General features: G+C 54.8%; 1 protein-coding gene across 5 annotated transcripts in view; it reads left to right on the forward strand.

Annotated features, from left to right (window-relative positions):
* Window positions 1-19,707, forward strand: part of Arhgap23 (Rho GTPase activating protein 23) — a 94,315-nt gene that overhangs the window by 31,339 nt on the left and 43,269 nt on the right. For 2 of the 5 annotated variants that reach the window (XM_057774183.1, XM_057774182.1), the window contains exons 2-7: window positions 10,367-10,528; window positions 12,764-12,804; window positions 14,828-14,925; window positions 15,103-15,181; window positions 15,285-15,339; window positions 17,997-19,155. In XM_057774183.1, coding sequence (XP_057630166.1) covers window positions 10,367-10,528; window positions 12,764-12,804; window positions 14,828-14,925; window positions 15,103-15,181; window positions 15,285-15,339; window positions 17,997-19,155 — 1,594 coding nt within the window. Of the gene's footprint in view, window positions 1-6,363; window positions 6,773-10,366; window positions 10,529-12,763; window positions 12,805-14,827; window positions 14,926-15,102; window positions 15,182-15,284; window positions 15,340-16,811; window positions 16,988-17,996; window positions 19,156-19,707 lie in introns of those variants that run through there. The other 3 variants (XM_057774184.1, XM_057774181.1, XM_057774185.1) reach the window with 3 other exon arrangements.

The following is a 19,707-nucleotide window of genomic DNA, read 5'->3' on the forward strand; positions in this document are numbered from 1 at the left end:
TATGCATTAGTATGTGCAACTAATGTGTGCCTGGGGACTGTGGATGCCGGAAGAGGACATGGGATCCTGAGTTGGACCTGGGGTTATGAGCTGCATGTGGGTGCTGGGAGTTGAACTGCAGTCTTTGCAGGAGCAGCCAGTGCTCTTAACCCCTGAGCCACCCCTCTCTCCAGCCTTAGACCTTTTTTTGTTTGTTTGTTTGTTTGGTTTTGTTTTTGAGACAGGACCTCTCATTTTCCTAGAGCTGAACAGTAGGCTGGACTGGCTGGCCGGTGAAACCCAGGGGTCCATTTGTCCTGCCTTCCCCAGCGCTGGGATCAGATGCACATACTGGGCTTGAACTCAGGTCCTCATACCTGCAGGGCGGGCGCTTTACTGAGTTCTCACTCCTGCCTAGAAGTTTCTGAAAGTCTACCCTGGACAAAGGCTCTCCAGAGCAAATCCATTTCTGAAAAACAGTGGTCCTGGTTCTTAGGGAGGCTGTCATGATACCCTGAGGCAGTCTCTTTCTCCTGTCTCTTGGGACAGACAGATGCTGGCCAGGTCTTCCAGAAAGCCCAGCATTGCTGTGAGGCAACAGGCCCTCATTCTTTGGGTTTGATTTGAGGAGGCATAGCCTGAGAGGACACCCAGAAGACCTCAGATAGCTCAGGGGCATCTGGGCGGAGGGGACTGTGTGGCCCTGTCCCACACTGCCTGTGGTTGCCTTGGCAATGGCCCGGGTGTTTACTTTGTGGCTGACTCCAGGCTCACCCTCTGTTATAAGTGCTCATTTCCCACCATGAGCACAGACTTTGTCTTTGGGCCTCTGTCCTTTGGCGTCACCAAGGCTGGTAACAGCTCTCCCGCTTGGTGGTAGTTCTGCCAGCCTGGCACCTTTTCCATGGTCCTCATCTGCTGGGAGCAGCCTCCACTTGGGTATTCATGTTGCCCATTCCCAAAGGGCCTAGAAACCAGGTCTGTGGGTCTCTCTTCCCCTCTGAGGGAAGGCAATGTTTCTCAGCCCATAAAAGCCTGGGTTGGTGGGGGAGGGAAGGGATGCACATCTTTAATCCCAGCATTCGGGAGGCAGAGGCAGGTGGATCTCTGTGAGTTCGAGGCCAACCTGGTCTACAGAGCGAATTCTAGGACAGCAACAAAAAGGCAGGAATGGTCAGCTGTGGGAGGGGCTGTGGTGCCACTGTGTGCAGGGGAGTGCCCATGTCTGAGAATGTATGCAGTGCCACTATGTTTGTGCAAACTTAGCTGAGTGTCTACATGTCTTGTTATCAAACCTGAATTTTCAAACTCCTACTGTGTGCTCTGGGCCCTACTATGTGCTCTGGGCCCCTACTGAGACTCTATGTTTTGCTTTTTTGAAATTGTCTCACTGTGTAGGCATGTGTGGCCTGAATTCACTGTATAGCTCAGACTATCCCCAAACTGTCCTCCTGCTTTCCCAGTGTTGAGGTTACAGGTATGTATTATTACACCCAGCTAAGACTTTCTGTAGTTGACTTAATTTTCTCAACATTCTTTGGATGAAAGTTTCTATCCACCTCCGTTTTATCACTGAAGATACCAGGCTCAGGGGCTGGAGAGATGGCTCAGTGGTTAAGAGCATTGCCTGCTCTTCCAAAGGTCCTGAGTTCAATTCCCAGCAACCACATGGTGGCTCACAACCATCTGTAATGAGGTCTGGTGCCCTCTTCTGGCCTGCAGAGATACACATAGACAGAACATTGTATACATAATAAATAAATAAATAAATAAATAAATAAATAAAAGATACCAGGCTCATGTGCCTGACTGGGATTGTCCCTGTCCCTCCTGGACAGATTGGCTGTCTGGCATGGATCATGCTTCCCTGCCCCCTGCCCCAGCCTTCCTCTGCCTTGGCTGTGACCCACTTTGAGAGGTACAGGGATGGTGTGCCCACAGACCATCCCAGCCCTGGGCCCAGTAGTCTGGGAAGGACAGCATAGGTGGGGAAGACCTTTTGAATCACCTCATTCTAGCTGCCTGGAGCAGCACAGGGTCCCAAGCTCCAAGCTTCTGGAGGTGGTAATGTGTCAGTGGAGGGGCTGGGAGCTGCAGCTCGCCTGGCCTGCTTGTCAACTTGGCCTGTTAGGACATGTCAGGAGGGGCCTCTGCTCTATTGAAGCTGGGAACTGGGATGCGAATGGGGCTAAAGGGTGGAGGAGGCCCAGGAGGCACTGCCCTGGAGGGAGGAGACTAGGCCAGTGGGCCGGCATTGTTTATCACGTGCGCACACGCCTAGGAGAGCCCCGACTGTGGATTTGTCCCTGTCTGTGAGGTTGTGGGTGGCTTTGAGTCTGTGTATGGTGGTGTGACAGACCAGATGGATGATTCTCTGGGGGTGGGGGCCCTTGGTCACCTGCGGTGTGGGACCTAAGGTCTGGGAGGAGGCGCTGAGTAAGCAAAGGAAGGAAGAGCAGGCGGGGCTGACCTTGAGCCCTGTCCCCCGGCTTCCTGAGTTGAGTTGCAGGCTCCACAACGCTATCAGCTTCCCTCCTTCTGTCCCTGACCCTTGGGCTGCGGGACAGCTCCCTTTCCCTGGTTCCTGGTGACCAGGCTTAGACTATGCAGGCTTCCTTTCCTCTGCTCTTGAACCCCCCCCACCCCATGGGCTAGCTTGGGAGCCCATCACTGCCCCTCTCAGAAGTCCAGCCCCTCCCCCATGTCACCTTTGTGTGTGGGGACTACCTGACCTGCGGCAGTGAGAGCAGCTGGCTGGGTCTGAGTCTGCTGCTGCGGGACCCTGGAGGCTTCAAGAGCTGGGAGACATTCCTGATGGAAAGGCCCTGCTGGCAGGAGCTGTGTGTGCCTTAAGCTTACAAGGGATCTCACGCTGGCCCTTGGCGCCCTGGGTGGGGTAGTTGAATGGATAACCCAGAGGTAGTAAAGAGGGATCTGGGGGTGGGGTCAGACCCTGGACCACAGCTCTGGTGACACAAGAGTGAGGGCTTCCCTTTCTCTATCCTCGCCCTCTTGAGTATCATTATAGTTAAAAAATGGCACAAAGGGCGGGGGTAGGAGGTAGGCATGGTGGTAGTTGGAAGGCAGAGGCAGGTGGATCTCTATGAATTCAACACTAGCTTACTGTACAAAAATGAGTTCCAAGCCAGTTACGGCCATACATTGAGACCCTGCCTCAAAAAAAGTGTGTGTGTGGGTGAGATCTGGAGAGATGGCTCAGTGACCAAGAACAGATTCTCTTTAGCAAGAGGACTTGAGTTTGGTTCCTAACACCCGTGTGGATGTCTTACAACCGTCTGTATTCAGTTCCAGGGGAGCCAGTGCCCTCTCCAGTCCTCTGGGGATCTGTACTCACATGCACAGTGCACACACACATAATTCAAAAATAAGTCTTTTTTAAAAAATGAGAGCCAGGTATGATGGTGGTACACATCTGTAATCCCAGTACTTTGAAAGGTGAAGGCAGAGACTCAGGAGTTCAAGGTCACCCTCAGCCACACAGCGAGTTCAAGGCCAGCCTTGAAATCCTGTCTCCAAACCAAAGAACAAAAAAAAGTATTAAGAACTCTGTCAGAGCCAGGAGTGGTTATAAATGCCTGTAATCCCAATGTTCTGGAGGCTGAGGCAGAGGAATTACTGTGAGTTCAAGGCCAGCCTGTATTCAGAGTTCTATGCCAACAGAGCCACATAGCAATATCCTGCCCATCCCCCCCCCCCAAAAAAAAGCCATCATGGATATCTAGCACTTAGAGAAGGACCACAATTAGAAGTACTTTTTAGAATTCTGGGTGCCCTTCCTTAGGGGGTCTGTCCTGAACCCCCTGGGCAGGGATCCTTAGGAAGATAAGTGGAATAGATTTTGCCAGCTGAGCCACTTAGGGGTCTGGGAGGGGCTGGCCCGTGCGTGATTCCGGCAGTGGGGGAGGAAGCGGGCAGGGTGTGGGGGGAGGACACACTGGGCAGGAAGGCTTGGAATAGAATCTCAGCAACGCCTGGTATTTCCCAGGCTTGCCCCTCCCCCTTGGGCTCTGGGGCCCACCCCACATTCCTTTCCCAGAGGAAACCGGAGGGAGCTGGCTCCCCAGGCCTAGCAGATCATTTCGAGCTGTGGCCCACCTTTGAGGCCCTACTGTGTGCACTACACGTGCCCTGCCCCCTTCTCTTTCTGTCTCTCTGCATCTGCCAGGTTAGAAGACAGAAGTGGACGCTGGAGATTCTGGTCTCTTTCCAGGTCTGTGTAAGCCTGAACAGTTTCGCATCCTCTGCCCTCCCTATAGCTCTCAGGCCCCTCCAAGTCTCAATCAAACACTCATTATTGGTCAGCCAGGAGAGGCCCATGGGGTTGAAGAATGAAGAATCTCTTTGCTTAAACGTAAGACCTGCTTGCAGCATGACAGGAAGGTGCTAGCCACACAGGTCTGAGATCTAGACTCCAACCCTCCCGGTCTATGTAGAAGCCACAACGTGGATTGCAAAGGCCAACACTGGAGATTTTCCTCTGACCTCCTAGGGAGGTGGCATGTATGTCCTCATCAACACATAAATAAAAAAGGGAAAAAGTCTGGCATAGGTGGCAAAAGCAGAGACAGGCAGATTGGGGCCATCCTGGTCTATATCTCAAGTTCCAGGACAGCTAGGGTTATGTAAGGTGGCCCTTAGGCAGCTGGGAAGACTTATTGAGGAGGCCTAATGGAGTCAAGGACATCTTTGTGTCTTTTCTCTATTTTGGCTCCAGAGTCAAAGTGGATGAGGACATCTTGGTGGGGTGACCACCTGGTCTAGGAAGGTATGGCCCTTGGGAGGAAGTGACAAGGGGGGCAGAGCAGGACTTGGTCAGATGCAGAATTCTTGATTTTCTAGTCACCCAGTGGGAGAAATGCAGACTCAGTCCCACTGTCCCTGACTGGTCCCTTCCTGCTCTCCCGGAGTCCTGACTCAGCTCACGGCAGCCTGTCTCTTCCCGTTGGGCTTCCGCAGGGTGGAGGTGGGGGTCCAGCTCCTGTATGGGCCCCACAAGCAGCAAACAGGAAACAGAAGAACAAACCCATTCCCTGGCTGACCCGGTCCCCCCACCCTGGGCCTCACCCTCACCCTTCCTCTTGTGTTCTTCCTTCCCTCCATCCTGCCCACCCACTCCCTCTCTCTGTGGTCCTCTTCTGTGCCCTCCTGGAGCTACTCTCACATGGACCGCCTTCCTGGCAAGTGAGGACAGTGACTGGCCAAATGAGTGCTTGAAAGTAGCCCAGCCCTGTGGTTCTCCCTCTTAGATGGGCTCTGGGCTTGTGTCCCCTTCTGCCGGGCATAGACTATCTATTATGTCTTTTTTTTTTTTTTTTTTTGAGACAGGGTTTCTCTGTGGTTTTGGAGCCTGTCCTGGCACTAGCTCTTGTAGACCAGGCTGGTCTCGAACTCACAGAGATCTGCCTGCCTCTGCCTCCCGAGTGCTGGGATTAAAGGCGTGCGCCACCGCCGCCCGGCCCTATCTATATGTCTATGTCTATCTATAGACTCTCTGTGCATAGACTGTCCTGTCATGGTGGTTGTCGTAACAGATGCCTTCAGGAACTCAGGGTATGAGTGACAGTGGAGAACACATACCACCCAGGGCCATTGCCTGCCCTGCCCCTGCTGGGGGAAAGGATGGGACCTGGAGAGCCAGAAAAGGGGAGAGAGAGGTGTCTGGGATCAGCCGGTTTCCCATCCCACTCATAGTCTGGAGGGGGCAGAGGGAGAGTGGACAGCTTGGTGACACCTGGTTTATGGGCATGGGTCCTGGGGAAAAGGAGTGAACAAGCTTCCTTGGGGAGATTGGAGTGGGGTCTCTGTGGCATGAGGGCTCTGGGCTGGCGGTACGTGTCCCACTTGAAGAGCACAGCGTCCTGAGGCAAGCACATCTGAGTAGTGTCCTTGTCGCCAGCCTTGTATGTGGTTTAGTGGGCATCTCTGTGGGGTCTGAAAGGGTCCGGCATATCTTCAGGGGCTGTGCTTGTATGTGTTCCCCAGGGGGTAGGGATGTTTGCCTGGGAGGATGTCCAAAGGTGTAATAACCACACTGAGAGTCTGTGAGTACAGTGTGTCTCCTGGGGACAAGTGGAGAAGGTGCAGTGAGGCACACAGCTAGTACATGTTTCTGCAGGAATGTGAAGCCAGTGGGCCCATAGTGTGATCACCCGATAGTGTGAGTCCTTGTGTTTTCATGGTGTGGTCGGTGTGTGCTGTGCCTGAGCAGAGACCGCTCGAAGCCTCTGGCGTGGGGCGGAGGGTGGGCTGGCGCAGCGCCGGGGCCGCCCCGGAGGGGGAGGCGTCTGTCCCAGCGACTTGCCGGCGTGTCCCAGCCGGGTTCTGGCGGGCGCCTTCACCCGGGCGGCGCGGGAGGCGCGGCCCCGCTCCAGCAGTCCTGCCGCCGTCCGCGCGGGCCAGTCGCCCCCTCGGGGCCTCTGGGCCTCGAGCCCGCGGCTCTGGGGGGCGGACTGGTACTCCTGGGCTCCGCCTGCCGCGCGGGGGTCCGAGGACGTCCCCCGCCGGGCGCCGAGCCGCGGAGTCCCGCACGGCACGTCCCGCTCCAGAGGCCAGGCCCAGTGCGTGCTGGGGCCACGATAGTGGCCGCGCTCGGGGGTCCCCGCAGGCCGCGTTACTGGGCAGCGCCGTGTGGCGCGTGGAGCGTGCGGGCGTCGGGGGCTGGCGCTGGGAGCGCGCCGTCGGTGTGGACTGCAGCGCCCCGGAGCCGCGCTGCCTCTGGCTGCCCTGTCTGAGCCACAGCGACCGCCGAGCACTCGGGCTGCGTCCGGCCAGGGTGAGCAACAGCTTTGGAGCCGGGCGGGAGCTGGATTTCAAAGACTGTGGGTGCTAGGGTTACCCACTTTCGAGCTGAGAGCATCCTTCATTCCCAGACGACATCCTTGCAAGTGGTGTGTGTGTGTGTATGAGCAGGGTGAGAGTCAGGATGAGGTGGCAGCGTTTGCGTGGGAGCTTTTTCCCAAGGGCTCTGGATGGAACCTGGAGTCTGGGTAATGGCACTTGTGGACTCAGCCCTCCTAGTTCACAGGCAGTGGAAGGGTGGAAAGGGGGCTGATGACTGGAGGAGTCGCTGGCTAGCATATCTAGGAATCTAGGCTGGCAGAGACCCAGTGAGAGCTAGGCACTGGATCACTAACCCCAACAGTCGGTGCCACTCTGTTCTCCTATCTTCTTTCCTATCAGCAGGGACGCTGACACAGAGGCAATAGGGTTTCCTAGTGGCCAGAGGAAGTTGAGGTGGCAGAATGGCCCCCCAGCAAACATTTGATGATTCCCAGGGCAGGCAGTGGCCCGACTGGGGGCAGTGTTTCTGATGTTCGGGGATCTGCCGGGCTGGTAGGCGTGAGTCACAGTGGGCGCCGTGCCCAGTCTCAGTACAGTGTTCTCTGCTATGACCTCTTTATGCTGGGGTGGGATGAGGGGGTGTCATACAGATGTAGCCAATCCATCAAATGTCCCCTTCTGCCTGATTTGTTCCCTGGGCTGTTGGCCCTTCTTTAACTACAGCTGATGTTTCTGGATGTCTCTTTGTTTTCAGACAAGAGGGTGAGAGTGTTTACAAATAGATTCCAGTCAGGAGGGCTTAATTAACGATGCCAAGGCACCTCTCTGTCCCCTGTCTGTGTGCCTGTGTCAGGAAGTAGAGGTGCACTTCACTGTCCCTCTAGTTCTCAATGCTGGTCTGTTTCTGTACCTTACACCTCTCCCGCCCTCAAGCCCTCAAGAGGAGAGCTAGACTCAGTGTTGTCCCAGGTCAGAGGGGAGAAGCAGAAACCTGCATGAGGGCTGGAGAGATGGCTCAGAGGTTAAGAGCATTGCTTGCTCTTCCAAAGGTCCCGAGTTCAATTTCCAGCAACCACATGGTGGCTCACAACCATCTGTAATGAGGTCTGGTGTCCTCTTCTGGCCTACAAGCATACACACAGACAGAATGTTGTATACATAATAAGTAAATAAATATTTTTTTTTTAAAAAGAAAGAAACCTGCATGAAAGGTTAGCGGTACACACAGACAGAATGTTGTATACATAATAAGTAAATAAATATTAAAAAAAAAAAAAGAAAGAAACCTGCATGAAAGGTTAGCGTGAGGCTAAGTCTGAAAGAGCGTCCCTGACTGCATCTGTGGAGTCTCCTCTGATAGGGATATGGTGGTGGTGGTGGTGGGGTGACTGACATTCTCAAGAGAGTAATTGAATTGGAAGGAGTGGGAGACAGGATCTGGAAAGAAGAGAGTGAGTGGAGAGGCCTAGATAAGTGAGAAGGGGGAGCTGTTGTCCTGGGATGAGGAGAGGCCAGTGGGAGGAAGGCATACCCACTGTCCTGGATTATAAGCAGGTCCCCTCAGGGAGTGGCACCCCCAGGCAGCTGGCAGCTCTAGGCAGGATGTGTGTGTAGGGGGAGGGGAGGGGAACATGTGGAGACCTGTCCCAGCCGCTTCTCATCACTGGGGCAGCTGGTGGCTTAAACCTTAATCCAGGGCACCAGCAAAACAATGGGCCCTGCAAACACCCTCAGCTCTGAGCCTGGGTGGGAGTGCGAAGGAGGGCAGCCCACACTAGTGGGGGAGCAGGGATTTCTGTGGGAGAGGCACTGGGGACCCATGAGATCATCTTTCCATATCAGGGAAATCAGGGAGGGGTGTGTTCGAAGCTCAAGGAATTTCCATGAATGTTCTTCAGGTTCCTGGGACCCCGTGAATGTGAATGTAGGGCTCTAGAAGAGGCCAGGGTGTGACCACAAGGGGAAGGAACTGAGGGGACATCATTGGGTCCCTGCTAAGGACTGGGACCAGGAGTAGTCTAGGTCTTGCTTGGACCCTTCTGGGGATGGAGAGTTCAGGACCTAACCTGTTTTTTTCAGGCTATGGAATGTCTCCTTTTCTGGGCTCTTACTTAGCTGATTTGTGTCCTCCACCTGGCGTTCCCCGAGACTACAGTCCGCAGACACTACTGTATCTGTCTCGTTTCCCTTTTATTTATTGAGATTCTAGACTCTGCTCTTTCCCCTAAACCTGCTTGATGGCAGCTAAGCCTCCTGGCTGTGCACATCACGTGCTCTCTCTCCCTCTGTAGACCAGGGGAGGACAGTTTCCCAGACGTGTCTCTTAGCTAGCAGAAGGGCAGCTTCCTGAGGGCAGGGGCAAGTGCTAGCTAGCTCAGCTGCCCAGCGGCTGTGGGGATCCGGGGCTTTGTTGAAGGCTTCCTTGCTTTTCTTATGGCCTGTCCCCCGGGACCTGTCTTTCCTGCCATCCTCTCTGCATGCACGATCCATCTCATACTTGTTAGTTACTCTGTTTATCTCAATGTCCAGAGACATTCAAGACAGTCTTCTCTTTCCGTCACCCCTTGCCTCCTGCCCCAGATGTGGTCCTGGATGGGCCCTCTCAGCTCTTTTCTTTGGATGACCTGCCTTGTCATCTAGGGGAATCCCAAGCATTCTGGCAGGATGGACGGAGGGCAGTATCTCCCATTGGCCTTCCTGGTGAACCAGCCTAGCCTTTGGGCTGAGCTTTGCAATGTCAGCAAGTCCCTTTAGTGCCTGATGTCCAGTTGGGGCTTTTGATCCCATGCTGTTGGAGAGTGCATGTGTGTGCCAGTGCATGCAGACATGTGGCTCTCTCTGCGCCGTGTGGATACAAGACTGGTTTACATACCTTTGCCCTGCCAGTGTTCCTGCATGGTGCCTACATATGGTTCTGTGAGTCTGCCCGTGTGCACATCTGTTCTTTTTACTTTTATTATTTATTTATTTATTTATTTATTTATTTATTTATTTATTTATTTATTGTTTTTTTGGGACGGAGTTAGTTTCTCTATGTAGCCTTGGCTGTCCTGGAACTCACTCTGTAGACGAGGCTGGCCTTGAACTCAGAGATCCACCTGCTTCTGCCTCGTGAGTGCTAGGGTTACAGGCATGTGCCACCACTGTCTGGCTTATGTGTACTTATTTGTTTGTGTTCCTGTGTTATGTTATGTTCTGTCTACATAAGTTGTGTGTGTGAGTGTATTCATGCATGTCGATGTATGTGTGGGGATGTGCAAGTTGTACACACAACTTTCTGTGCAAAAAAACTGTGTGTGCAGTGCCTGGCACACAGTAAGTGTGTCCTGGCTCAATTTCCAGGGAGGCAATGGTGCCGTGAGGAGAATGAAGGGAAAGCTCAGAGGGAGGAAGCTGTCAGGCTTCGAAGAGTGAGAGACGAGGGGAACGGTGAAGGGGTTAGGACCCCGAAGGTATCTGGGCCCTTGTGGCTGTAGATGTTGGTGGTCCTGTCAGGTCCTAGGCTCTGGGCAGCTGGCGGCAGGTGCAGAGCCATGAGCATAGGCTACACGATGCTCATTCAATCTGTTTCCCTTTGCTCCTGCAGCTTCCACTGGGCCCACGAGATGGGTGCTCTTCTGGACGGCCCCTCCCCTGGCAGGGGCCGAGGACACTGCTGCTGCGCAAGAATCTCCAGGATGGCTTTGGTTTCACCCTGCGTCACTTCATTGTGTACCCACCCGAGTCAGCCGTGCACTACAGCCTGAGGGTACGTCAGCTTGCCAGTGCCTGGCCACTGTGTGGGAGGGGGGAGCTCCATGGGAGAGAGGAGCTAGTTGGCCTATCCTAGCTACCTGTCAGAGGAGTCCCTGCGGGTACGGCCTGGCTCATTCAGAGCCACAGTAAGAGGGGAGCTTTAAGGAGGCAGTACTCAGTATCCGCTGAGCCCAAGACTCTTGCTCCGTGACTGTGGACAAACTCCCTAACTTTTCTGGACTGGGTCTTGCCAGGGGGTGCAGAGGTGAGAAGTCAGTATGTGCAGAGCTGCATGTGTCTGTGTGACACACAGACACACACACACACACAGAGACACACACACACGGTCTCTGGAAAGGGAATGATCATTTTGGGTAATGGGCTCCTTGTTCACTTGTCCACTGGCTCTTGACCTGGGTCATCTCTTCAGGGACCCCCCCCTTATTTGCTGGAAAGAGTCCTGGGGGAGGGGTCCAAGGGCCCCCGGGTCTTAGTCCTAACTCAGTCCTGTGTTGTTGTGAATTTGGTCACTGGATTTAGAGCCATCCCACCACCCTCTGACTCAGTTTCTCCTGAAGGCTGCTTTGCCTTGACCCCTAAGAGCTTTTCCATCCCTAATACAGATGCCTCAGACTCTGAATCATAGAGCCAGAACTTCTCACAAGGCCACCAACTGGAGAGAGAGTCCCTGAAAACAAAGGGTGTGGAAGACAGGAGGGTAGCTAGGCAGCAGTGGGGCTCCCAACCTCCCTTCCTGCAGAGGAGACAAATTTCTAGTAGAGTCCATGAACCCCTCTCTCTCCTTCCCTCAGGGCTGGATCAGCCTGCACAACTGCTGGGGGATTATTGCTTGGGTGCCTTGACCCCACCTGCCACACAACCAAAGCATTTTCCCTGTATGTCTCTGCACCTAGTGTGCCTGCTTGCATCGGTGTGTGTTGTGTCTGCAGGCCGTGGTGTGCTGTCTGTATGACACATGCTGTGTGGCTTTCACATGTATATGAATGAATCTTTGATACTAGGATCATCACTGTCATTGGCTGTGGCTATGCCTAAGCCTCGGGTGACCAAGGGCACCAGCCCCTTCGCTCCTGGAACCCCTGGTCCTACCCTTCCTTCTTTCTAGCTCCTGCCACTTTCTCTTAGGACACTGTGGAGGAGTGGCAGTGACAAAGGCTGTGTTCTCGCATTTTGGGCTCACTTTCTCATGGGTCACTGGCCAACTCTGGGCCAAGACAAGCCAGGATTGCTCCCTCCCTTTCTAGAACCTGCCCTGGATTGAGAGATGTTCTCATCCTGAGGCAGTAGGAGGGAGCCTGCAGTGAGCTTAGCTGTCCAGATGCACCTGTTTGCCTCTGCCACCCGCTGTCCATGCTGTCGGCGCCATCAGTGGGCATGCACCTCCCATGGGAAATCCAGCAGCACCCAGCAATCTTCCTGGTGCACCTTGACCTGACTGGGCCGCCAGTGAGTCCTGAGTTTGGTCCAGCTGCTGAATGGCTGGACAATGTGACCATGAATGTCCTGTCAACTCAGATGTAACACCACTGGCTCAACCTGTCTCTGTTCTTCTGGTTCTTCTCCAATAACCAGTACCCTCACCGGGATGGACCCCTGGCCCTCCTAGCAGCTCCCCCTCACCCTTGTAGGTAGCTTCAAGAATCCTGCGCCTTGCCTGACACCCACTTCTGCTTATCAAAGAACCTTTCCTGGCCTCTTTTTCTTTCCTTTCAGACCAGAATGGCTTAGTCTGACTTCTCCACTTGCTGGTGTTAGCTCAGCATATCCAGCCCTAAGTGTGCACCCCTCCCCCTTGCTAATCGGACCTCCCAGCACATTCTCTGAGAGAGATAGCCCTGTTTACACTCGTCAGGCTACTTATCTTTGTCCTCCTGGGTCCTCTGCATGTGTGTTGGGGACCTCCTCCCTTGGGTTACAAGGGACCTTCTCCCTAGGGGAAGAGGGCATGAATCCCTGGTAGATTGGATGTTCTTGGAAGCCTGGGATGCTAGTGCGGTGGGACTGGCACGTCTGAGAATAGGGTGTATATATCCAGTGGACATGGTTCTGAGCCGGACTCTGACAGCTCTCTAGTCTTCTTGCCGTTGGCTGGTTGGAAGGAGACAAGGGTTAGAGTGGGGATCTCAGCAGGATGCTGCTGCTGCTGCTGCTGCTGCTGCTGCTGCTGCTGCTGCTGCTGCTGCTGGGGGCTGAACAGGTGCCACACCCATCTCTCTGTTTCCTGCAGGAGGAAGAGAATGGAGGCCGAGGCCGAGGAGGAGGAGGAGGTAAGAGGGTGGAGCCAGGGTGGGGCAGGGCTTCAGTTCTCTCCCGCACTCCAGTGGGCCCCACCCTCTTCTTGTCCACACCTCTAGTCTTTCTCCTCTTGGTTTCTGGCTAGGCTAGCTCCAGGCATCTCCTCACTCTCTGTTCTCCTCCCCATTTTCCCCTCTCGTGGTTGTCTTCCTATGGGCCTGTCCCTCCCACAGCCATCTGATACTGAGTACTCTGAGTGACAGATCCCCATCTGGTCCCACCCTCCCTCTACTTTCTCTTAGAACAAAGTCTAGGTTAAGGCTGCAGGATCTGCGCATCAGGGTTGGGGTGTACTGAGCATGGGTTTATCTTGTGGGTGGAGACAGTGGACAGTGAGGTCCTGAAAGGAATAGTGGGACTCTAAGGCATGTCTTCAATGTGAGCCTAACTTGCCTTACTGTTACCTTTGCTATCTTTTTGTTTGTTTGTTTTTTGAATCAGGGTTTTTCTGTGTAGGCTTGGCTGTTCTGGACTCTCTCTGGTAGACCAGGCTGGCCTTGTATTCAGAGAGATTGGCCTGCCTCTGCCTCCCAATTGTTGGTATTAAAGAGTGTGTCTTCACTGCCTGGCCCACCTTTGTTATCTTAAGAGTCCTTTGCTGGCTCTCGAGCTCCCTAAGTGTTAAAGCGGACCTTCCCAGACAGGTAGCTCTCCTGCCCTGCTTCTGTCTGTGGGCACCGTGGGGACACAATCCTCCTTGGTCCTCGTGCCACTGCCTTGCCTCTGCCTGTGGGCAGCCACGGGGACATGATCCTCCTGAGTCCCCACGCCACTGGAGGAGAAGGAGCCCACTGTCCTAGCACAGGCTTCAGTGACGGAATCTTGTTGGCAAGTGATGGAGTTAGTATCCATCCTGTGCTCATCCCAGCATCCCAGGGTTCTCATAGTTCTGCCTGGAGCCCTTGACCGAGGAGAAGGAAGAAGAGTGGGAGAATATTGGGTTTCTCTCTGGTCCTGTGATACGTCCTCTCTCCATACATGTGAGGTCTCACCAAGCTTGTACCTTTTTAAAAAGAATTCAAATTGGTGGCTGGAGAGATGGCTCAGATGAATAGAGCACTGGCTGCTCTTCCAGAGGTCCTGAGTTCAATTCCCAGCAACCACATGGTGGCTCACAACCATCTGTAATAAGATCTGGTGTCCTCTTCTGTACTGCAGGATACATGAAGGAAGAAACCTATATACATAATAAATAAAAATCTTCTAAAAAAATTCAAATTTAAAAAAATCAAGTGCATTTAAAAGAGTATTTTATGTTTGTATGTGCCTGGGTATATGTCTCTTTGTGCACCATGTATGTGCAGGAGCCCACGTATGTTAGACGAGGGCACCAGATGCCCTGGAACACAAGTCACAAGCAGTTGTGAGCTGCCACGTGTATGCTGGGAACCAAACCCAGACCCCATACCAGAGCAGCCTGTGCTCTTACCCTCTGACCCACCTCTCCAGTCCAGATTAGGGCCTCTTTTTGAGGATTATCAGTGTGTGTGCCCGGGATAATGCTGGAGTAAGCATGTACCGTGACTAGTGTGTGGAGATCAGAGGATGACTTGGTGGCGTTAGCTCTCTGCTTCCACCTTTATATGGGTTTCAGGGACTGAATTTAGACCATGCAGATGCCTTTCCCCGAGCCATGCTGTCAACCCCATAGGGGACCTCCTGTATGGCACCCTTCCCCGTGTCTTATGCATTGTTTGTGACGTCTGTGTGACAGAACTCTGGAAGGGCAAGGGCTGTGTGTACATATTGTGTGGCATGGCTTCTAGTACAGAAGAGGGTCTCAGCTCATGGCTGTGGGCAGCTCCTCATGTGTCCTTGGTGGTGTCCTTCTCCTGCTGTGGGACCTTGTGTGGCTGTGGGCATAGGTCCTGTGGAAGTGCGGTCATTGCATGCTTGTGTCTGTGTGTGATCATCCTGAGTGTGTCCCCTGTATGTATAGCTATACATGGGTGTGGCCTTCAGCAGTCACGCCCAGCTAACCTGGCTGATGCCCACCAGGACCCTCCCCCCGGCACCGCCTGGAGCCCATGGACACCATCTTTGTGAAGAATGTGAAGGATGGTGGCCCCGCCCATAGGGCAGGGCTTCGCACAGGTAAGCCTGCCCACTCCTCTGGGGCTCCCTCCCTTTCCTTCTCACTGGGTTGGGGATCTTGAACCAAGACGCCGCCGAGGAAGTTCCTCTCCTCTCACTGTCATTCTTGCTTGGTCCAGGGGTAGCCTCCAACCCCTGCTTTGGACTCTGACATGTGGTCCCATTCCTTGTCCCTAGGAGACCGGCTGGTGAAGGTGAATGGGGAGAGCGTCATTGGGAAGACATACTCCCAAGTCATAGGTCTGATCCAGAACAGGTGAGCCGCCCACCTTCTTCCTTCCCCAACCTGGGCCCTGCAGTTGGATCCCTCTCCCCCAGACCCCCGCTGCCTCCGGGCTGACTCTCTCCTGTCTCTGCAGTGATGACACCCTGGAGCTCTCCATCATGACCAAGGATGAGGACATCCTCCAGTTGGTGAGTCCCTCTGTCTGCATGGAGGGCCCCAGTGGGAGAGAAGAGAAGGAAATAGCCTGACATTGCTCAACTGGGGTTTCCAGGCCCATCCCTGGGCTGGGGCCGCTTGTTGCTTCACTCAGGGCTGCTCTGTGCTAGGGAAACAGGAGGTGCTGGCCTTGGTAGGCAGGATTCCTGCCAGGGTATCCGAGAGGGTGGCTCAGCGGGCCCTGCCAGCCTGGCATGTTCTTATTTGCTCCTGTGAGAGGCGCCTGCTCCCTGTACCCTCTGCCCACTTGGCCTGAGCGAGCACGGCTCTGCAGATGCACACACCAAAGAGCATTCTTCAGTACATCCCACAGTCACAGACGCCGCTTCGTACAGAGCAGGACACTTATCCATAGCATGGTATGACTCAGCTCCATATAAGACGCACACGCATTGCAGGCCCAGGCGAACAGACCCTCTGTCTCAGTGTCGCCATGGCTTCCCCTCCGTGTCAGTGTACCACAGTGCCTGTGCAGCACACAGCAAGATCTCACAGCAGTCTGACTTGCACCTTGGGCTTGTAACACAGACGCCGCACCCATCTGGATTCTGAGGTGCCGTGATGTAGACACACACTGGCGTGTTATTGCAGTGCTGCCCGCAGCTGCCTCAGCGTGCGGCAGCCCTTCTCAGGTACCTGTGCTTAGTGATATTGCAGGATCCTAAGTTCAGGCCCATGGGGATCTAAACTCTGAACCCATCACCCCCAGCGCCTCAGCACGCTCAGAACATGATGTGGAGGATGCCACACATGTATTGTGTGAGACAAACCCAAAGCCCTGTGTCTGGAGGCTGGAACACTCCCTCCCCTTTGCCTCGTGCCCTGTTCTTGGTCTGATGAATCCTACCCAGATGCCAGCTTACTTGCTCCTTAGGTCACTGCCCCTCAGAGGATGGCTGAGGGCCAAGCCCCAGAGGCTCGTAGCTGTTGTGCTGGCTTTGGCTGTGACTGTGTCACTGTAATGACAGGGCCACACTTGGCATGATGCCTCCCTGGGAACCTCCATTCCTGACCTCAAATGTCCCATTGGTCTTCCTGGAGATGAAGAGGAAAGACTGGAGGGGATGGCTTACCCCAATCTTAAAGAGTTTGCCTGTATGCCAGACTTGAGGCAAGGCCACTATGAGAGAGTAGCAAGACATGACCCTGGGGTACCCTGGCTCAGTCCAGCTCTCAGATCAAAGGGGTGGCAAGGGCAGCAGCCTTGAATTCTGCCAGACCTAAACCCAAGTGGGCTGCCAGCCCCAGATGTCAACATCTGGGAGCTTCCACTACCCTGCCATCTCCAGGCAGCCGGAGGGTGGGGCCCAAGCATTCCTGTGGTTGGGAGCCAAGGCTGGAGGCCAATCGGGCGGCGGCAGTTGCTGACGCCACCACCGACGCGGCAAGTCCCCTCCACACCCATCCTCCCTCCTCCTACCGCCAGGCAGCCGACAGAGAGCCGATGGTGGAGAGGGGGAGCCTCAGGGAGGGCTAACTGAGGAGACTGAGGGACCCAAACCAGCAGGGCAGGGGCTGTGGTGGGAGGCAGCAGGGTAGCAGGCACGGGTTGGCGGGATGCTGCCTCCGCCACCGTGATGCTAGGAGCTTCGGGAGCCAGCGGGATGGCAGGAGGGAGAGGTATGTGTTGCTGGCCCAGTATGCCAGGCTGGAGGGGCCGAGTGTTCGGGGGTGTGGTTAGCTGGTCCTTGTCACATGATGTTTGTGTTTGGGACTGGAGGGGTAGTTATTTGTGTATCTCATTGTGTGTGCTGTGTGTGTTAGGGTGTGTATCTTGCTGTCTGTCTGTGATTGTGTAGTATGTGTGTGTGTCTGGCTCACCCTCCCACCCTTTGCTTCTACATCCTGAGACAGCCCCCTCAGCTCATCTAGTGCTGGGCTGGGTCAGGGACACAAGACTGCTGTCCCTGGGGGGCTGCCTCCTTTTTTGGCTGAGCCTGGGCGCCAGCCCTGTCACTCCTCAGCAATGCAGCGTCAGCTTTAGCAGCCAGTGCCAAATTCTAGGCCTAGGGGTGGCCCGAGGTGGCCCAGGGCCCCTTAGTCCGTCCAGCCCCTTCTCTAAGCCCGGTTCTGGGGAACAAGAGACGGTCATGTTCTTCACCCCAAGGCTCAAGCCCTGGGCCCCGGCTTACACCACCCTATATTGAAGGGGCAGTGGGCTCTTCCAGCCTCTGCCCACCCTCAGACCACCTCTCCTTGGACACACCCCTTAGCCAGCTTTCTACTCTTTCCTTCCACCTTGGCAGTTTTCTGTCTATTTCCCCAGCACTCCAGAGGCTGTGGGCATCGCTGGGCGTAAAGGAACAGTAGGCGGTGGAGGACAGGATGGGGGAGGACCCTAGCGAGCAGATGCTGGAATGTTTGTGGCTAAAGGCTGTCCTTGTTATAAGTCTTAGAGAAATCTATTTCGAGAGAGAGAGAGAGAGAGAGAGAGAGAGAGAGAGAGAGAGATTCTTATTTCTTTGTCCTTCCTCAGGACTCTCCCTGGAGCATACCCTCATCTCCTCAGGGTGCCCTTACTTAATCATCTCCCTTCCATTCCGTGCTGAGGACTTTGGTATTTTAGGGCTGTCTCATTTCTCTTCTGAGTCCAGTCTGGTCATGCTTCTATGCCTCTGTTTCTGGCCAGGCCTACTCCCAGGATGCCTACCTGAAGGGCAACGAGCCGTATTCTGGAGAGGCCTGCAGCATCCCAGAACCACCTCCACTCTGCTACCCACGGAAGACCTATGCCCCGCCAGCCCGGGCCTCTGCCTGGGCCACTATGGTGCCTGAGCCTGTCTCAGCACTACCCACGGATCCCCGGAGTCCTGCTGCCTGGAGTGACCCAGGGGCCTGTGTCCCATCTGCCACCCGTGCCCACCTGGACAACTCTTTACTGGGGATGAGCCAGCCCCGCCCAAGCCCTGGTGCCTTTCCCCACCTCCCTTCAGAGTCCCGGACGCCCCGTGCCTTCCCAGAGCCCGGCAGCCGGGTGCTTCCCAGCAGACTGGAGTGCCAGCAGGCTCTGTCACACTGGCTGTCAAATCAAATACCCCGCAGGGCGGGGGAGAGACGGTGCCCAGCCATGCCACCACGGGCCCGCAGTGCCTCCCAGGACCGGCTGGAGGATGTGACTACCCACCACCCATGGCCCTGCTCCACTTCCCAGGATGCCTTGAGCCAGCTGGGCCAGGAGGGTTGGCACCGAGCTCGCTCAGACGATTACCTGAGTCGGGCTACCCGCTCTGCTGAAGCACTGGGGCCAGGAGCACTGGTGTCACCTCGCCTTGAACGCTGTGGTTGGGCTCCCCAGCGTCCATCTGCCCGCACCTCTGCTTGTCCTTCTCGGGACCTGTCAGGGCCCCAGGCCCCTCCTTCATCTGGCCTGCAGGGTCTGGATGACATCGGGTACATTGGGTATCGGAGCTATAGCCCGTCATTCCAGCGCCGGACTGGTCTCCTGCATGCGCTTTCCTTCCGGGACTCACCTTTTGGAGGACTTCCCTCCTTCAACTTGGCCCAATCTCCTGCACCATTCCCACCGGAGGCCTCTGAACCACCTAGAGTCGTCCGGCCAGAACCTAGCACCCGAACCCTGGAGCCTCCTGCAGAGGATCACCGTGATGAGGTGGTCCTGAGGCAGAAGCCTCCAACGGGTCGCAAGGTCCAGCTGACCCCTGCAAGACAGATGAACCTTGGTTTTGGTGATGAGTCCCCAGAGCCAGAGGCCAGAGGGGAACGCCCAGGCAGGAAAGTGGCCCCTTTGACCACTACAGAAGACTCTCTGGCTTCTATCCCCTTCATTGGTGAGTGGTGTTCCGAGCAGCTGGCTACGGATCCCCGTCTCTGTCCTTTTGTGTCCCCACTATCTGTCTACTGTGCCCGTGACTCGGCTGTGCCGATGGGATCATCTGGGTTTGACCATTCTTCCCACTTCCATTCATCTTCCAGTCCAGCTTTTCTTTCCTCCCTCCCTTCGTCCATCCTTCCTCTTTCCTTTTTGCCTTCCTTGTTCATTCATTCGTCATTCTTAACTTTCCTCTTTCCTTCCTTCCACCCTTTGTGTCTTTCATTCTTTGTTTTTCCCACTTGTCCTACATTCCTCCAACAAATACTTACATCAGGCACTGTGCGAGGCTTCTGACTTCCCTGGGGGAGTGGATGGGCAGACAGAAAGTACAGGGACAGGCTCTGTGGATGGAGAAGGGCTCCATGGCCTAAATGGGTGTGGTCAGCACTGGGAATATTGAAAAAAAATTGATTAAGAAGGATTCGAGGTAGATGGAGGAAGAGTGTTCAAAGAGAAAGATGGCACCGTGTAGAGCCTGCAGAGAGAGGCAGAGTGCTCTTCCGGGCCA

Source organism: Chionomys nivalis, chromosome 7 (assembly GCF_950005125.1).
Source record: "Chionomys nivalis chromosome 7, mChiNiv1.1, whole genome shotgun sequence".
In the NCBI taxonomy this organism is placed as follows: Eukaryota; Metazoa; Chordata; class Mammalia; order Rodentia; family Cricetidae; genus Chionomys; species Chionomys nivalis.